At 43.0% G+C, this 18,270-nt stretch overlaps 1 protein-coding gene across 1 annotated transcript in view; it reads right to left on the bottom strand.

Moving 5' to 3' along the window:
- Positions 1-17,396, bottom strand: part of SPON1 (spondin 1) — a 173,620-nt gene extending 156,224 nt beyond the window's left edge. The window contains exons 1-2 of the mRNA XM_063397928.1: positions 16,961-17,396; positions 10,372-10,478 (exon numbers count right to left, since the gene is read on the bottom strand). Of these exons, the coding sequence (XP_063253998.1) occupies positions 10,372-10,478; positions 16,961-17,183 (330 nt within the window). The 5' untranslated portion in view covers positions 17,184-17,396. The remainder of the gene's footprint in view (positions 1-10,371; positions 10,479-16,960) is intronic.
- Positions 17,397-18,270: the final 874 nt, after the last annotated feature.

The following is an 18,270-nucleotide window of genomic DNA, read 5'->3' on the forward strand; positions in this document are numbered from 1 at the left end:
AAAATTAATTTCAATGGCATTTAAAGAATCAAAAGTAACTATGCATAAAAAAATACACAGTATCTTCTGGCAAATATTGCTTGAGAATTTATTTGATAAAAGAATTATTTTTGTGCCAGAAGTTCACCAGATTACCAGTAATTACAGCTTGTTTAAATATCTTGCCTATATCAGTATTCATTTTATAGTCACTTGTCTATATCCATTGAAACCAGAAGTACCTAATCCAGAAAATTCTGGTTTTGCAGAACATGTTGTGTATGTTCACATCCTGCCTCTCATGCAAACATGAGAAAAGTGAAGCTGAATATATGATTTTCAGTTTTTCTCACAGCAAGTGAAAAAGGAGAGAAAGCAGAGCAGAAGGGGGACAGTTTGAGATAAATAGGTTAAAAAAAAATACAACCCTTTTCTGAGAAAACACGATTACTCACAAGAAAAATTTCTATCTCCTTTCAATGACTGTTCATATGTAGATTTTCACTTTGGGAAACTCCCAATAACAGGTCCTTCCAGAGGCACAACTACTTGGAGCAGAAGTCAAGAATCATTTCAGAAAACAGAACTATGTAAATATAGTGGCAAGAAGTATATTATTTCTAGAAAAATCCTTGACTTTTTAGAGCTTGATTAGTAAGTCAAGCTCCTGTAAGTCAATCCTGATGGTGTCTGGAATGGGAACATCCACAGCATGGCTCGGGAAACAACCTGGCTCAGAAGGATCTGTGGTGAGGCCACATCTGCTTGTGGCTGTGCTCTGCTGTTTCCCTGTCAGAGACACCCAAAAACGAGGGCTTGAGGAAAGCATCTGGCTCAGCCAGTTTAGAAGGCAAGAGCACTCCTTGTATTGAGACAACCTTGTCTCCTGTTGAAGTGAAAGCCAGATCTCCTGGCTCCGTCTGCTGGTTAAGATGTTAGCCCTGAACAGGTAGCAGGGCTGTCAGAACAAAGTTCTCATCTCTTAGGTGAGGAGGAGTCCATGAAAGCATTTCTCTTAGAGAAGCAATGACCAGAGCCAGGAAATCCCCACAGAGCAAGCTTCAGGGCACAGGCTGGGATCAGTTCCAGCCATTAGAGGAAAGGTCACAGTCACAGAATGTGCTGACACAGAAGGGATCCACAAGGATCATTGAGTCCAGCTCCTGGCCCTGCACAGGACCGTCCCCAAGAGTCCCACCATGTCCCCAAGAGCATTGTCCAAATGCTTCCTGAACTCTTTAAGGGAAGGGCACCTCGTTCAGGTGATAATTAGGCAGAGGTTGGTTGAGGTGGACAGCAAAGATTGAAAGAAATCATGATGTGGGATAATACAACAAGAGAAATTCTGATGACTGAATTTGGTCTGTGTGTCTGAAGAGAACCTTTTGTGTAGGTACATTCAGTCAGAAATATCCTTACAGTTCCAGACTTCATGGAGATGGACAAGGTCCCTTCACCTTGAAGTGGTCCAGCATTGTGCTAGAGACAAGTTCTGTGAAAGTATGAAAGAAAAAGCAACATTGTGTGGCTTTTTCAGTCTGGGACTCCAAATGGCCTCAACCTGGTCAGGGAAAGATAATTTCTTAAAGCTACATCCCAGCCTTGCTGCACAGTTTTCTGAGAAAACAGACCAAAGAAAAACAAAGCATCCTGATGAGAAACACGTCTGCAAAGTCTCTTGAGTAAAGACTAGCACTGAAGCGAAACATCTGATGAGATTAGGATGAGAGGGCATATTTTTCAGTTGTGTGAGCCCCTGCACATCATTCTGAGGACACCATTATGGATTTCCATTCATCACTGCAAGAAGTGAGATGACCAAAGCCATCCCTGAAGGTGTGTGAAGACAAAGCACCGAAAGGCAAACATGTTGAATGCACCAGAACCCAAAGATATGCTCATTTCCTGGCCAGGTCCTGTACCCTTCTGAGGCAGGATAAATACACAGTGACCACATGAGTAACGAGCCTGGGTTGTTAGGTCATGAGCCAGAGCTATCACAGCAAAGACAATAATCAATTACAACTGTTCAGGGCAGCAGTGGAAGCTGAAACAATATCCTTGGCAAACACTGAGAGGTCACCACCCTCATTAGGAAGGGAAGAGTTGGGAAGGAGGACTGTCAAGGCAGTGCACAGCTAGGTCTGAGAAGGCTACATATGCAGTCTGGAATAATGGAAGCTAAAAATAGTGTCACTTTAATAATGCAAAAGTGCCTTCTGAATTCAGGAAGCAGTTCTCAAGACAACAGGTACAGCAAGCAGTACTTTTAGTCTAGCAGCAATTAATTCAGCAGTGAGTTGCAGTGAGAACTGACCATGAAGCCTGGAGGAAAGATTTTGCCTACAGCAGCCATTCCTGAATAAGCCAGGTCGGTAAACTCCTGAATTTAAAAGAGCCATTCTGCTTCTAAGTCACCCAAACCTCTGAACACAGTGGAGGGAAAAAAAAAACCCACATACACAAGAAAGGAATAAAAGAAAGACTACAATTTAAATTTAACTGGGAGACTTTCTACTGGCATGTGTGTACCTTCAGAAGTCCAGAGGACTGACAACAGGATTTTCTTATAGTCCATATAACCTGGAGAAACAGTCAGGCTGAGCCTCAGCCCTTAGCATCATCTCCATTCACCCTTCTCCCCTCTATCCCCACTGTCCCAATTCACATGATGGGAAAAGAAAACACATCATGAGAAAAGACTCTCAGGCACAGACATAATTCCATATGTCTGGACAGATATGTCCATAATTCCATATATCTGTAGCCTGTCATTGCAGGCTGGAAGCTGACACTGCTTATTTGGAGAGAAGTGGAGGAATAAACACATTTTCCCAGAATAGCCCTTCCTTTTAAAGCCCTGTGTCATTGTGGGAGTAGCACACATGTCCAGATCCATATTATCACAGTGAGGATTACAGGCAGTGATAGCTCAAACAGTCCAGATCAGGAGGGAATACCTGATAAATGCTCTCTAACCTGATGCAAAGTGGAACTGCAAAGAACAAACACTTGCTCTAAGGTCCCATTGATTGGAACTGACATGCTGAAGGTTTCCTGATGCTGCAGAATGGCAAACTACATCAGAGGTAATTCTTGGAGCATTTCAGAGGGGGATAGGAGCTGAGAGGTGTGTCACTCTCAGCAGACAAACAAACCAGAGTAACTGATGACTGCCTTAGATGAAGCTGGTGAATTATGGGTGACAAAAAGGGAAATCTAGGAAGGAAAGCCTAATGGCAACACTATAAATGAAGAAAGAGCTGCTGAATAGATGTCTCAATGAACCTGGAGCCTACACACATCTAGAGTTATAGCCCATGACAGCTGCCATATGGCACCTGTAAAGCATCTGACTGTTGCCAGAGGGGTTAAATGTCTTTACTAAAATTTCACATGGCCCAGGTGCCACCATCTGAAGAAAGATTATCTGAGAAGGGAATAACAATGAGTTAGGCAGTTTACCTGGGCTGGAAATAAATGGATATTTGAAGTAAATCCCCTTAGAGTCACTGAGACAGATATGTCCATTTAAACACTGCCCAGGGAAGAACATACAGATTTTACTGATTGACAAAACAGAGTTAGAGGGATCCAGACTTTGTCTCAGGGTCACACAATTGCAAATGCAAAACTGACCTTTTGACTGGAAGCAAGACCTGAACAGAGAATCCAATAATCCCAGAGAGGCCCAGAATGGGAGTCTGAACACTGATGTGTCTGATTGGAATCTCCAAGGCAGAAGGGAACAGTGCTTCAGTGTAATTTCCTCTCTTGAGGATTGATTTGTTAAGTGTCAGTGCCAAATTCTACGAAACAATTCTTTAATGAGTCTTTTTGGAAGCCTCTCAGAACCAGGAAGTCTTGCAGTTTAATGCCAATCCAAAGAACAGAATAAATTAATAGATATTTTTCTTGAGCAGGGGATTCAATTATGTAATTCTGATATTTTACCATGACGTAGTCTGCCTCTGCTCCACTGGCAGCAGAAGTTACACTTGAGATAACCCAGCTCTGATAAGCCTTGGATCTGAAGAGAAGCCTGGAGTTTCAGCTAACCAATCTCAAAAAAGTATGCTTCCTGTTTTTGGCATTACTGTTTTTTTGAGGATTTCTTTGGTTTGTGTTTTGGCTGGTATTTTTCCAAAACAGAACTTGAATCATCACAAATTAAATATTTGTTTAGGAATAACCCCTTCCAAAAAACATAAGCTCTTGCTGAGATACAATCATCATTTGAAGTCATTCTCAAGAAAAAGCATTTCCCCAGCAGCCAAAAAAAGAAAAGATTAGATTAAAGAAAGAGAACTAAATATTATGTGGCCAGAAGTTAGACGGCTTTTTCCAAAGCCAAGCAGAGAGACAGGGAAAGGGTGAAGAACAAGAAATGTCACAAGATAAACTAAAGCCAAATTAACTAAAAAAAATTGGTTTTTAAAGTGATGATAGTGATGTAGCAAGAAAAGCCTCAGAAAAGGCACTCCAGCAAAGCTAAGCAAGCTGACAACAGAAGAGTGAGCCCAGCCTAAGAGACTGAATCTCATTTTTGTTCAGCAGTGAGCTAAGTTATATTGCAAGTACAATTTAATATTTATTTCCTCATTGTACCTGTGTTAGTAGTCCAAAGATCCACTGTAATACAATACATAACAAAACAGTATTCAGAAATTTCTTCTATTTTCCAGTTTTGGCTGTGAAATTTTATAGTTTGAATCATTTATTCCAAAAGACACAGCAGCTCTGTACACAATCAGCTGGGGGAGCGCCCAGGGTGCACCAAACCAGAGTTGGGTCATGCAAAACCTGAAAAATATTACAATATAAAGACGTTTCTGTCTCCTTCATAGCATGAGCTGAAGCCAGAACAAAAATGTAAAGGACTAAAGCAAAAACTGCACAGTTGGAATCCAGTTTGTTTTTTCTTCAGCCTCATCAGTAATGCAAATAATGACTATCAAAGCTGTTTCTGTTCTGCAGGTTCCTGGTGCTCATCACTCTCTTACATTACCTTTTACTATTCTAAAGCAAGGCATAACTACCTCCTGAGACAATTTCTTAACCAAAATCTTGCTTATAAGTGGTTCAGGTTGAGGTTTTCCCAGTGTACCAGAGATATTTCTATTTAATCTCACTCAAAGTGTTCACATTTTCCAGTCAGTGCTAAAACTGGCCGGGGCAGATACTTTTCGGGGGATTTTTATTTTGAAGCTCATTTTTAATCCCTGGATATCATGATATGGAACTTGGAGCTCTAGAAAAATGTGTGAAAGTGTTCATCAAGGTTAAACAATTGCATCCTGCAGGAAGGGTGAACTAGAGTTTGGTTTTCCATTATAACATATAGGGGGTTTATGCCTAGAATAATATTTGCAGTGATTCTTATAGAAAGAAAATTTGGGAATACTCTTGCAAATGCAAACGAACAAGCAATTTAAATTTTACAGACTCAGAATTCATGTCTACCTGCTTAGTCTACAAATCTTATACCTGGCATATTCTGATTCTTTCCTATTTAAAATACTCCTGTAATTAAAGCTATGGCTCATTACCTCCACATGCTTTTAAGCAGTAAGATGACAGACTCTGTTTCAGTGATGAGATGCTGGGACAGGGACTGTAGAGAATGCAAACATGAGCAAAACACTTGGAAGTTTTGGGCACTTGGTAAAGAAAACTGCATCAATTCATACACCTCAGAATAAGCTATTTACAGAGTAGCCTGATGAGTTCATACTGGGATACAAGCTTAAAAAAGCCCAAACATACAAGCTTAAAAGAACATCAAGATGACCCAAGTATACCTGAATTTTTAATATTAAAAGCTTAGAAAATAATTGCAGTCATTAATTCTTTTAAAAACCATAAAACAATCTTTGCTTATAAATACAAGAATAAATCATTTGAAATGGCTAAAAGCCTTTTAAGACTGCTTCTTTCAAAATGCACTGTATCGAGAAGATGTAAGATTCCCATAAAATGCTGGAACACAGCATTAGAGGAGCTGCTTTTCTGAGAGGTTGAAAAAATACCTTTTAATCTAAATGCTTTGCTAAGCTCATCAGTCAACTAAACAGCATCAAAAGAATGGAGTGACCAAAAACAAAGGACGTGTTTGGGCTATTGTTTCAGGGCCTAAAGATAAAGGACCACTTACTTGCCTTACTCTAGCTGACTATTCCAATTTTCCTTAAACGTTTTCTTCTTGAGCACAGCCTCAAGCTTTTATAAATGCCACACCTTTAATGAAACCTTCGCTCTTGCTGCTGCTGTGCTTGCTCACTTTCTTACACTGCTTTTGCACAGGTGGGTTGTTAGATTCAGCAGCCTAAACTAAGAATTTTTCTGGTTCACTCTAGAGCAAAAAACAGGCAAAAGGACACCTCCAGGAGAACTACTACCATGAAGACATTTAACACTAAACTGTCACAAAAAGGCAGCTATAAGATATAAATCCAACAAGGGATTATGCCAAGGTAGTACAAGGAAGTGCTTAATTTTGGGCCCTTGTGATTCAGTTTATCACTGTGCATGAGAGAAACAGATCATGTTTGCACACCATTTTTTTTTATATTGAGTGTTTAATTATCAGGTATGTTCTCAGGTATATTCCATCTTTTGGAGGAATGAATGGCACCCTGAAGGACAGGACTGCAGTTCATAACTTCCTTGATAAACTGGATGAAGCTCTACATTAAAAAAAGAATAAAAACCCACAGACTGAGGAGATTCTTCCTGAACACCAAGGTACTCCAGAACTGTGTCACTCTAGGGATTAGTGTATCCAAATTCTATGATTTTCTGCTGAGAGTCCAGATCAACTCCTGTGTACAATTCTGAGTAACATAAGTCTGGAATCTCGACTGCAGCAAAAGCAAAGCTGGAAGAATATGGCCTACAATGAAAATATGAAAATTTTAATAAGGAACAGGTAGAGTGTGTGTGGAATTGGAGGGAGAATAAAGGAAACTTGAGACTATCTTCCTCGTAGGGTATCAAGAAAATTCTTAATTTAGGTAGACAATTTTATAAGAGAGGAATTTAACCACTATTAGTGAAGATTCAGTTTAGATGTTAGTAAAAGATCTAAGAAATTCTCCCTAAATTTTCTATTACATATAATATATTGAATGTTTAACTTGGACAGATGAATTTGTTCTTCTTCTTGAACACTTCAGAACAGATTGACAAAACATCCACCAAAAATTTTCTTGGAATATGTATCCTTCCTCAGAGAACAAGGAAGAAAGACGAGATGAGGTTCAGTGCCACATTTCTAATATTCTACATTATTTATCAGAATGAATCTATTACATTGCAAACATATGTTGTTTAAATGGCCTATACAGACACTCTTCTGTAGCCAGGCAGTGGTGATTGCTGCCCTCGGGTTTAATTTGCCTTCCAAACGATTTGCAGACTGTTGCTAAACAAAAGAGAAGGATCAGCAGTCTGCATGACAAGAGCTGGGAATGGTTTGTGTAAAGAGGCCAATGGGACACATACCCAAAGCTTTCAGAGCCTCACCGAGCTGTACAATTACCACTGGCATAAGGAAGAGCCCTATCGCTACATCCCCAAATTTCTATGGCTGAATTTGGCATCTTGGATTCCCCTGCCATATTTAATTTAGCTATTTTACATGTGGTTTTTGGAGACAAAGCGATTTATTTTAAGGCTAGATTCTGTCCTGTGTGTACTACAAGGACAACAAAACAAGGAAGTTTGGCTGCATGAAGTAAACAAACAGTAAAATCAGATTTTAAAGTCTCAGTTGTCTCAGAAGAGAACAGATTCAGAATGATGGAGTCCACACCACACTTCTCTAAAAGTCTCAAGCATAGGGGTAACCAGAAAGTGTACAGAAAACAATACCTGTCCAACCAAGAATTTTAACAGCTGAGCTATTTATAGGCTCACAACCCAGCAGCTCAGTGATTAATGGAGATTGACTGTACCTGGTGAGCTGCAGAGTCTCACAGGAGCAAATGAGCCATGAGGAGGTTACAGCTTAGTGCAGGTGCAGATGGGCTGCAGCACACCCCCTGCTCCAGCCAGGCTGTGACCCCTAAAACTGTGCTTTCCACTCCTACGTGTACCACATCCACGTCAAAAACTCTGTGTTGGCCCTTCCTCAGCACCTGGCTGCTCCAGCACCTGCTCCTTTACAGTGCTTGGAGGCACTGCCTATCACCAGGGGTCTGGCCCTGAGCACAGAGCGCAGTCAGGTGTTCTCCATGAAACCTGCTGCAACTCACACTTCACAGTTGGAAAGTGGCACTCAGAGGCTGGCAAATCAAGTGTTTTACAGCCTCTGAGGCACGGAAGGAAAGTCTCATTTGGTCAGCTCCCATTTCATTCTATCCTGGTTGTACTGGGAAGTTTTCTGGTGGGAATGAAGCACTCTCTTCATGCAGTGCTTTGTTTGATTGCTTTCTGAGCAGTGGATTTGTCTCCTCGTGGAAGCAGAGGTGCAGCCCAAGAGCAGCATTTGATCTCACGCCACTATTAAGGAATTTTTCCCTGGGTTCTGTTGCATTGTGTGGCTGGTTGGATGACACATGCTCCATGTGAACACAGGGAAAACAGAACTGCAAGTGGCGCTCACGTTGCTGTACACACAGCTTTTTCTTACTCTGCACAGCTGCTCAGCCACCCTTGGCATCTTCACCTCCTAATAAAAACACAGTGCAAACACTTGAAGCAAACATCTTTTTTTCTTCTGGTTGCTACCACCCAGCCGTGGTACAAGGGACGTCTGTATTTACCACTGCAAGCATTCTTTGAGTACTCAAATGAGAACCTTACATCTGTATCCACACAGGCAAAACAGGCAGACACCATCTGAATAAACTTCAGGGAATTGTGCTAATGTGGCATGAGCATGGTGAGTACTGTTTAAACCACAGATATGCAAATTTAGTTATGGATAACCTTTGAAACTCCCACATGCCAATAAGAACACTGAGTTCAGACTGCAACCCATACAATACATTTCATTAAACAATCTTCCCTCCACTAAGATCCACTGGGCTTTTTTTCTTTTCCATCTATATAGAATTTCCATTTGCTTCCCACTCTGCTGACTTCAAAATGCCTCTGTACTTCAGCAAAGCTTAGTGAGTTTCTCACTGTGATTCAGACATAAAGACAAAACTCGGGCCAAATTTTTCCCATTAGCCACAGCCACAGAGATATGAATAACTGAAATGAAGAAATTAATGGTGACAAGCATCTTTTAAAACAGATGAAACATCACTATTTCTACTTCTTAGCAGTAGCTGATCCTTCAATACTAGCTAATTCTTTAAAAACCCAACCTTATTAAAAAGTCCGTGTTAAAAAGATTTCTCCCAAATCGGAATTTGTTTCATTTTAAGGAAGATGGAGTTATTCCAACCTCAAAGAAGTTCTTACTTATTGTAGATTCTCTTACAAAATGTATGAAAACCAGACAGAGGCCTCTAAGCAAACTCAGTAGGAAAACTGGGCAATTACTTATTGAGTTTGCATATTGTATTTGCTATATACAAAAATATAGAAGAAATATAGGAAGAGATGCTAATTTCTGTCTCCTTGCAGATCACAAAACTGCAACTTGAAATTATTTCCCTTGAAAATCTAAGGCAAATGAAATCTCCTACCTAGAAATCATTATTAAAATTATTATCAATGTTATTGCACATCCTGTAAATTATAATCGATACAATTCAACAAGATTTCTAAGCCTGGAAAGTCAAACAGCAAACAACACTTCATGTGAGAATCAAACATGTATATATCATTTCTACCTTCTTTCATAAATATGATATATATTTTCAGTTTCCAGAATCCCCTGCATGGAGCAGCTGAAAATACCAGTTTATGAATCATCCTTCTGGAGTCTAATCCTTTTAATAACAAACATTTCATCCCACTGAATGTGTTCATTAAGTAAAGTACTACTGAGCATAAATAAAACAGCAGAATCTAATTTATGAATGATAAAACAGTCATTATACCCATGGTAAACACTTCTCAGAGTCACATTCTACATCTCAGTGGACAAAAACATCAAGGCAGAGAAACACAAAAACCAAAATATGAATAGAACACTTTTGACATTCGCTTTGGATAAAAGGTTCAGGTGTCCTAGGTTCTAGTTCAAATAACTGATGCTCATTTTTAGCTGTGGGACTGTGGGAAGGCAAGCTGAAGTCCAGCTACAGGAGCCTTGACTCCTTGAATACACATGGAATATAAAACATGCCATGTTGTCCTCATGTCAACATCCCCAAGCATTTATGCTTACTTAAACACAGCTTGCATTCTGCTGTGCATATAAAAATCTCCCTTTGAGCCAGGCAAGCAGTAAAGAAGACTCCAAAGCGTGTAGGTCAGGGAAAGTTCTCTCACCTGGAAAGATCCTGCGTGGTCTTCCTCTTTGTCACCTTCTTTTCCTTCCTTGAGGGCGATCAGTGTGAACCCTCGGAAGTAGGCAGGAGTGGCAGCAGAAAGCGTCACTGGGATGTGGTGAGCAGAGAAACAACAAAAACACAGCGTTAATTGTGAAATCAGTCACTTGCACATCATTTCACAGCTTGAAAGGTGTGTGTTCTAAGCTGGCATTAACTAAAGTTACAGAGCACTGACAACAGGGAGGCAAGCCAGCCAGAATACAAAATGTTTAGTCCAAGTTTCCACATAAACTGAGAAACACTGGCATGAAATACCTCAGCTTTCTTCTTTCTCCCCCAATTTTTTTTTTTTTTTTTTTTTTTTTTTTTTTTTTTAAGAGCAGATTTGTAATCTGCTCAGATCTACAGGACAGTTGTTTCGGTGATGGTCTGGGGGTGGGGACACATGTGCAAGAGGTTCTCCTACTTTGTTATTTTTTCCTTTGTGAAGGTTTTTGTTTGTTTGTTTTGGGGGATGAGGAGGTGTTACATGTAAAGGACCATCCCTAAATATTTGATTAGTTTTTTGGCCAGTTCTGAGCACAGACAAAGTAGTGCACAGGAAGTCTCTCTGTAATGCCAGATGACCACACTGCCTGCTCCAGCTCAGCTGCACTCAACACAGCATTCCAGCTTCTGGAAATGGAGGATCTCAAAATATCCTTCCTCCACTTCATCCTCAGGGCAAAACAGGACACAACATTAAACTCCTGGCTCAAGCTGGCCCCTAAAGGTTGTGCTGCCAGCTCTGATTGCCAAACCAATCCCACACACCAGCCAACACCCTTCTCCACACACCTCTCCTGACCAGGAAGGCAGCGCTGGATCCACCGGCAGAGCACGGGCAATGTAATGCTGACTAACCTGATTTTACCACGCTCAGCAGCAGGATTAAATCCTTGATTTGATGCCAGTGCAAAACAGCATTGTGTAATCTGTCTGTTCAGCATCAGCTGCACCCAAGCACCACCCAGCAACACCTGAGTTCACAGAATTTCGGGGTATTCTGGGTTGGAAGGGACCCATGAGGATCATCAAGTCCAGCTCTTTAGTGAATGGCCCCTACAGGGATTGAACTCACGTTTTTAGCACCAGGCTCTAACCAGCTGAGATAATCTCAGGATCATCAGCTGAGGATCTTTTGAACACTCTCAGAAAGAGAGAATGGGGCAGAACTTTTGAAATTACCAAACTCTCTTCAACAACTTATAGCAATCCTTTCCTGAAACAGGGAAGGAAATTTTAGGGGGAAAATATTCTAGAATTAAACTAAAAGAGACATAAAATTGAACTGTTAATGTTTTAGGTAGCTTTTACTTTAAGCATAATGCAGAGTCTCTCGTACTCCTTCATTGTCACCCTCTTCAACCCTGACAGAACAATAAAAACTGAAGATCACCCACAGTTTTCAGAGCAAACTGCAGCTCCCAAGGCTGCTCCATACAAGAGTATCCACGAGAGACCAAGGCCAAGAGGGATTCAATCCCATTGCTAAAAATTACAGATTGCCCTTACAAGAAAGGGATCTCAAAATATGCCCCAGAGTTCATTTGGAACATATGCAGAGCTCTTAGATCTAGAAATTCAGTAATGGAAAAATAGAAAATAGACTATTTGAAAATTTCTAGCATTATGCAGCTGTATTTGGGCCTAAAACTCACGGTGTTTGTACAAATACCTAACTTTTCTGAGTATATGTGGAAAAAAAATTATTGGAGAGATTTATCTCAATTTTCAAACTTTTGTGTAAGTGCCACGCTTTGACCTATAAACCTGCAAACACCTGTACAAATCTGGGGTAGTGACTGGCACAATAGCAGGTCCCCCAACTCTCAAGATTTTCCACACACTTTTTTTGTTCCATTAACTTCTGATGAAGTTAAATGTCCTGATTTTGAGGGAGAAAGAAAATTTCACATATATTCCAAAATGGGATAGCAGCACATTAAAATTTCTGCTTGCTTTACAAAGTATTGCTCCAATTCATTAATTCATTTTCTGCCCAATAATTAGCGTGATTAGTTCAATTTTGCAAACTTCTGCAGCTCTGGCTAAATGAAAACCCACAGGCAGCCTCTCAGTTGCAATAACCAAGCACACTGCTGAACTCAACAGAGATGAACACATTACTCCTGCTTGAACAGTGATTCTTAGAAATTAACTGCCATAAAGGTCTTTTACATGCAACAATTTTTATCCATATCATATGCAATTAAAGACTCTGAATCACTCTGAGTAAAAGGTTACACCAGAAATACTTAAATATCTGTGCAAGCAAACAGAGAATCCAGCTGTGAATTGACTCAACAGTTTTCATTTCCCCTCTCAAAGTTACAGATCAAACCAAGCAGGTTTCAAAAGCATAAACGCCTAGCTATAAAACAGAGAAGATCTGAACCGCTACAGAAACATCAGGAAAAAGGCAAAAGGAAGGCAATTCCAAAGCCTGACTCATAGTTTTTGAATGCCTGGGGTCAGCAATACCCCTGCTGTGGCTGCAGTCATTTTAACCCCGGACAAATCCACGCTCGCTCCAAGAGGAGCGATGCCGCTCACTCAGCAGCCGCATCCAGGCAGCTGTGCTCGCAGCTGGGCTCGGGAACACAGCCAGCCCAAAAGCCAAACAAACCCAGCCCAGCCGGAGGGTTCAGCCGGGTCCATCCCTGCGCGGCGCTGCGGGAGCGCTGTGCCAGCACTGGGGACACAGGGACACAGGGAGGGACCAGCAGGGCAGGGGCTGCGCAGTGGGATTTACACCTTTAGGGAGGTGTGCTCTGGCAGCCCACAGCTGGGCCACAACACCAGGTAACACCTGAGCTGGGAAGGTTTCTGTCATGCTCGGAACTATCCGTGTGCTCAGGTGGCACTGCAGCACCAGGGTTTATCCCAAGCACCCCCAAATCCGGAGCTTATTCTGGGGTGGTTCTGGAGTCTGTGCCTCTGGACTGGGTGCTCCAGCACAGCAGAGGCTGGACCTGCACGGGCAGCACTGGGAAGATGTCAGAACACATCTGTTTTTCACAAGGGGGAGGCTCTTTGTTGCATAAGGGCTGTGAGTTCTTGGGCTAAACTCTGCCATTTTAAACAACAGCTGTGTCCTGCTCACACCGCGTTCACACCAACTTTTGCTGAATCATATGAACTTCCTGCAAAGATCAGTCAAATCTCAGTGCAAGGCTCAGAGTTAAGGATTTCGCTTTAAAGGGAAGATTACATATCAGCAGTTACTTTTGGCACACACCTTCAACATGCCCCTCTTTCCCTGGTGTCCCAAGCTGAAGCTGGCGTGATCAAAGCAGTTGGTCCTTTAGTTTCAGGCAGGAAATCTGACTTGTCTCATCCTACGCAACTGCACATCCTGTGCTTTGCACAAGTACCAACAAATACCCGTCCAAATTTCATCCATTTTTTGTGAAACGTGGGAATGGCTAATGTAGTTAAGAGAATGAGTGCTTCTTTGAGCAGTGTTTGCACGTTGAGGGGTGAGAAAGAAATGGAAAGAAAAAGACTCAACATTCCTTAGAAGTCCCCAAACCAATGCAATGAAGAACAACACCTTAAATGGGCCTTTCCTCAAAAACTGAGAAAGTGAACTGACCAACAAGTGGAAATTCCATTAAAACCTGAAACAGCACCCACACAGAAGGTATATGTAAGGATTATAACTGGTCTAGTACTCTTTTTCTTCTTCAGAATAATAATCTTATGATAGCATAGCAGAAAGTATGTCTACTGCATGTTAGTGTGTGAAATGGACACACTACTGCCTTTTTGTAGAAGCAAGTTTATTTACATTCTAATAGCATGAAACCTCACTTTTTCATGGAAATCTCATGCAATCATTAATCTGACTCTACAATCAATGAAGCCAGCACTGAATATTTTCAAGGATCATTACCCTGGATCACCATCCAAACTCGAGGCTCATTTGTGCCTCTGAACACAGTGAGAACTCTGACCTTCAGTGGGAGCGAGAGCAGCTGCACCAAGGTCCAGGGTACCCAGCAGGGAGGAGAGGACCTGGACCCTAGGATGGTATGCCCACAAAGCTGGTCCTACGGGAACACCTGGTCCTACAGGAAGACATTTTTAATTGTCTGACAGGAGAATGTGCCCTTATTTACTGCTGGCAGTGTCTAGAGGAGGTGAATACCCACTCACAGAAGTTATTTGGTGCCCAGGGCAGCTGTTTTCTATCAGGGCTCCAGAGGTGGAAAACCGAGGTTTCACAGCTCCTTACAAACAAGATCCACCCAGGCTTTCCCCTCAGGGCAAACAGATCGTGGCTGATGTAAAGGTGAATAACTGCAGGGGAGCCATAAAAACTCCCCCAGAGACAGACAGCATCTTCAAGCTGTGGTCTCCCTGTGGATCCCCACACTGCAAGAGTGCGGAGATATTTCCTCCAGTCACTGCAGCTTCAAAGTCTGATGTGTCACATCAAGTGATGGCATGAAGATAAATGGATGTCCCTACACTGACACTTCTGAGGAGTACGTTTGCCTGTACAGATAATTCCTGTGTTATCCACCTTGAAAATACTACTTTATTCCAAGAGCCCACTAGGGAATGTGCCAAGGGTCCAGATTGCACCATGCAAGCAGGGCCATGGAAACAGGAATATCTGGCTCCAGTGCTAAGGAGGTTGTGTAAGTGTTCTGCCATGTTCCATATAGAGTAATTTGCAGATAAATAAATACAAACAAACAAACACCACAAATCCATCATAACATCTCAATTTTTTGATCATGAGCTGGATTTTCCATCTTTTGCATAAAACAGTAATAAAGTTCTAGTTGGACTGTAGAAATACCTTTGAAAACAAGCTCTGAAAACTTTCTGTATATTGTCAGTTTTAACTACTGCTATGTCACAGCAACATTTATTTGTGTTCTTCCAGCCATTCAGGAATGTGTCCTTCAAGAACAATCTACGCACCCCAATGTGCCACCTGAATACTTCAGTCCTAGATGTCAGAAACACAGGCAAATATCCTGTTCTACATTTCAGCTTTTTACTATTAGCAGTAATTTTCTCACTTCCAAGCAGCTATAATAGCCTAATGTGATTTTATTAATTGAGTTCCTAATGCCAAGACCTAATATCTCCAGAAAATTAGTTCTGCTAATTCATCTGGGAGTTTCTTTCTTCTGACATTTCTAGGCAATAGAAACTTCTTTGGTAGAGGACTGAAAATGTCCAGTAACGTTTTCACAGAAGTGAATTCCAAAACTTTTAAAGAACGTTTGCATTTGTCACTATCAAAAACTTGGCACATCTTTGTCCTGCTTAGTAGATGTCTCAAGCTGACACACCACATGAAATCTTTCACACTCAAGGTACTACCCCTGATGTTCCCATCTGGAACAGTTACCCAGATGCTGGGTAATGTGCATTTCCCCCCTTCATGTTAAAATATAATGATTTTGGGGAAAAAAATCAAATCAACAGCATGCAAAGTTACAGACTGATGCTCAAAACAGGTGAACCACCGCTGCAGATGTATTTCTCAGCCCTTGAAGAAACACAATGACTATGCTACATGCACACTCTTTTTTTCTCCCTATATATACTAAGATTCTCATGTTCATGAAATGGGAAAACATTGCGCTTCACCCTGGATCTAAGAAACACTTAGAAAAATCTCCCAAAGTTTTGTTGGGTTTTTTCTTCCTAAAAGCATGTTCGTTATGGTTCCTAAAAATGTCCAGATTCTTTTTAAAGTGTTTTTATAATAAAAGGTTAGCAATATATTCCAAGAAGGTTTCGTTCTGAAGGCATTATATAGTGAAGCAGGAAAAGTGACCAAAAGTTATCTTTGCCTGTTAATTAGTAAAACACACCCAAATGTGCTTTGGAAGTTCATTCCGAGGGTTGTATGTGACATGCTCAGGGAAGAACGGATGCCTCCATCTCTTATTTACAATGGTCGTTAGCACTGTCTCTGCCTCTTTCCTGTTTGAACCATCTGTTCATTTACCCAGAAAAAAAAGAAAAAAATTTTAAAAGGGTGGGATAAACGTAAGTGGAAAATGTGGGAAGTTGGCAGTGTGCTGCATCATGTTTGCCCATATGCTAACTCATTATATTAACATTCATATTTCAGGGCAAGAACGCTTAGCTCCGAGTTTCCTCTCCTTCCTGCTGAATGTTAAAGCTTCTCCCATGCACCGGGTTATATTTAAAGGGACAGGAAGAAATCCCACAGAAGTGGGTAAATGGGGGAAGAGCGCGCTTTGCATCGCCGCAACTTGTGATCTTGTGCGAGCGCTGAGCCGGCGGAGAGGGCTCGTAAAAGAAAGGAAATTCCTCTTAATGAGGAACGCTTGGGAGTGAAGTGATACACTGAAACCCAACTCCTCTCACTTGTCATGGAAGCATCCCCAATAAAGTAATGCGTGGGGGGATATTACCCTGCCTTAACCCACACAGTTACACACACACACGCCAAGAGGGATCCGGGGATGACAGGCAGACACGTTCCAGCTCCAGAGCCACCTATCCTCACCATTATCGCTAGTACGGGATGCAGAGGATGTCCAACTTACCCCGGTAACTGTTTCCAGGCTTGTAAAATTCTGGATCGCCCTCCACCCTGAGGCTGAATTCATTGTACCCTTCCCTCCTGGTGCCTTGGGCTCGCAGGATCCGACTGCAATATCCCTCGGATTTCGCGGCTTTCTCCAAGGTTTCGTCGGGAAAACCCTTCGCCACCAAGGGGAAAGTCAGCGCCAGGAGCCGCAGGGCCAGCGGCTGCAGATGCGCTCCCATCCTCGGCGCTCCGCACAACTTTTCGCGGCCGGGGCGGCGGCGGGAGCGGGCCGGGGGCACGGCGGGGCTGGGCAGGCTGGGCAGGCTGGGCAGGGCAGGCAGGACACGGCAGGACGGGCTGAGCGCTCCCGGGCAGCCCCAGCCGGCAGCGGCCCCAGCGTGAGGCTGCCAGGTCGGATCGGAGGGACCGGCTCGGCTGCTGCCGGCGAGAGGGAGGGGAAAAGCAGGGAGGGGGCAGAGAGGGAGGGGACGGCGGAGAAGGGGAGGGGAGCAGGGAGGGAAGTCTGATCTTGCCCAGATCCCGAACTGAAGTGCTGTTTTGTTTCAGAGCGTGTGATTAGCAGCTCGGTAGTGTTTACTTAGGCGAGCTGAATTCACAGGGTTTGGTGAAAGAGCGGAGCAGGGCACGCCGCTGTCTCCCAGACACCCAGCGCAGAGCTGCTGCCGCTCGGGCTGAGCCCGCAGACCCGACATTAATCACCCGCATTCCTGCCAAAGTCTATAGTTACTGTAGGGATAACAAGGCTCAAAGAATTTCCCGACACCAGCAGACACGACAAACATCGCCAACTAAACAGCGCAGCCGGACCGAGAGCCGCGCTCGCTGCACGCCCGACAAGCGAGGAGCATCGGCTGCAGCTCCTCGGGTACCACGGAGGAGGCAGAGCGAGAGGGATGCGGGGAGGTGGCTGGGCCAGGAACACGAGATGGGTCCCACAGCAGCCTGCCCCGTGCCCACCAGAGCCGCAGGCTGTGCCAGGAACACGAGATGGGTCCCACAGCAGCCTGCCCCGTGCCCACCAGAGCCGCAGGCTGTGCCAGGAACACGAGATGGGTCCCACAGCAGCCTGCCCCGTGCCCACCAGAGCCGCAGGCTGTGCGAGTGCCGCAAGAGCTGCGAGCACAGCTCACCTCTGCGAGCGTGGGAGGTCTGCTCCAGCGCCCGGGAAAATCCCAGCAGAGGCAAGCTGGAGAAAGCGCGGCTCATTATTTTGCCTCCGCGCAAGGCACGCTGAGGCGCAACGACGCTGAATGACTTACCTAAAGCCACAAAAGAAGATTACAGGGGTTGGGGGGGAAAAAAGTG

This window comes from Prinia subflava, chromosome 5 (assembly GCF_021018805.1).
Source record: "Prinia subflava isolate CZ2003 ecotype Zambia chromosome 5, Cam_Psub_1.2, whole genome shotgun sequence".
Classification (NCBI taxonomy): domain Eukaryota; kingdom Metazoa; phylum Chordata; class Aves; order Passeriformes; family Cisticolidae; genus Prinia; species Prinia subflava.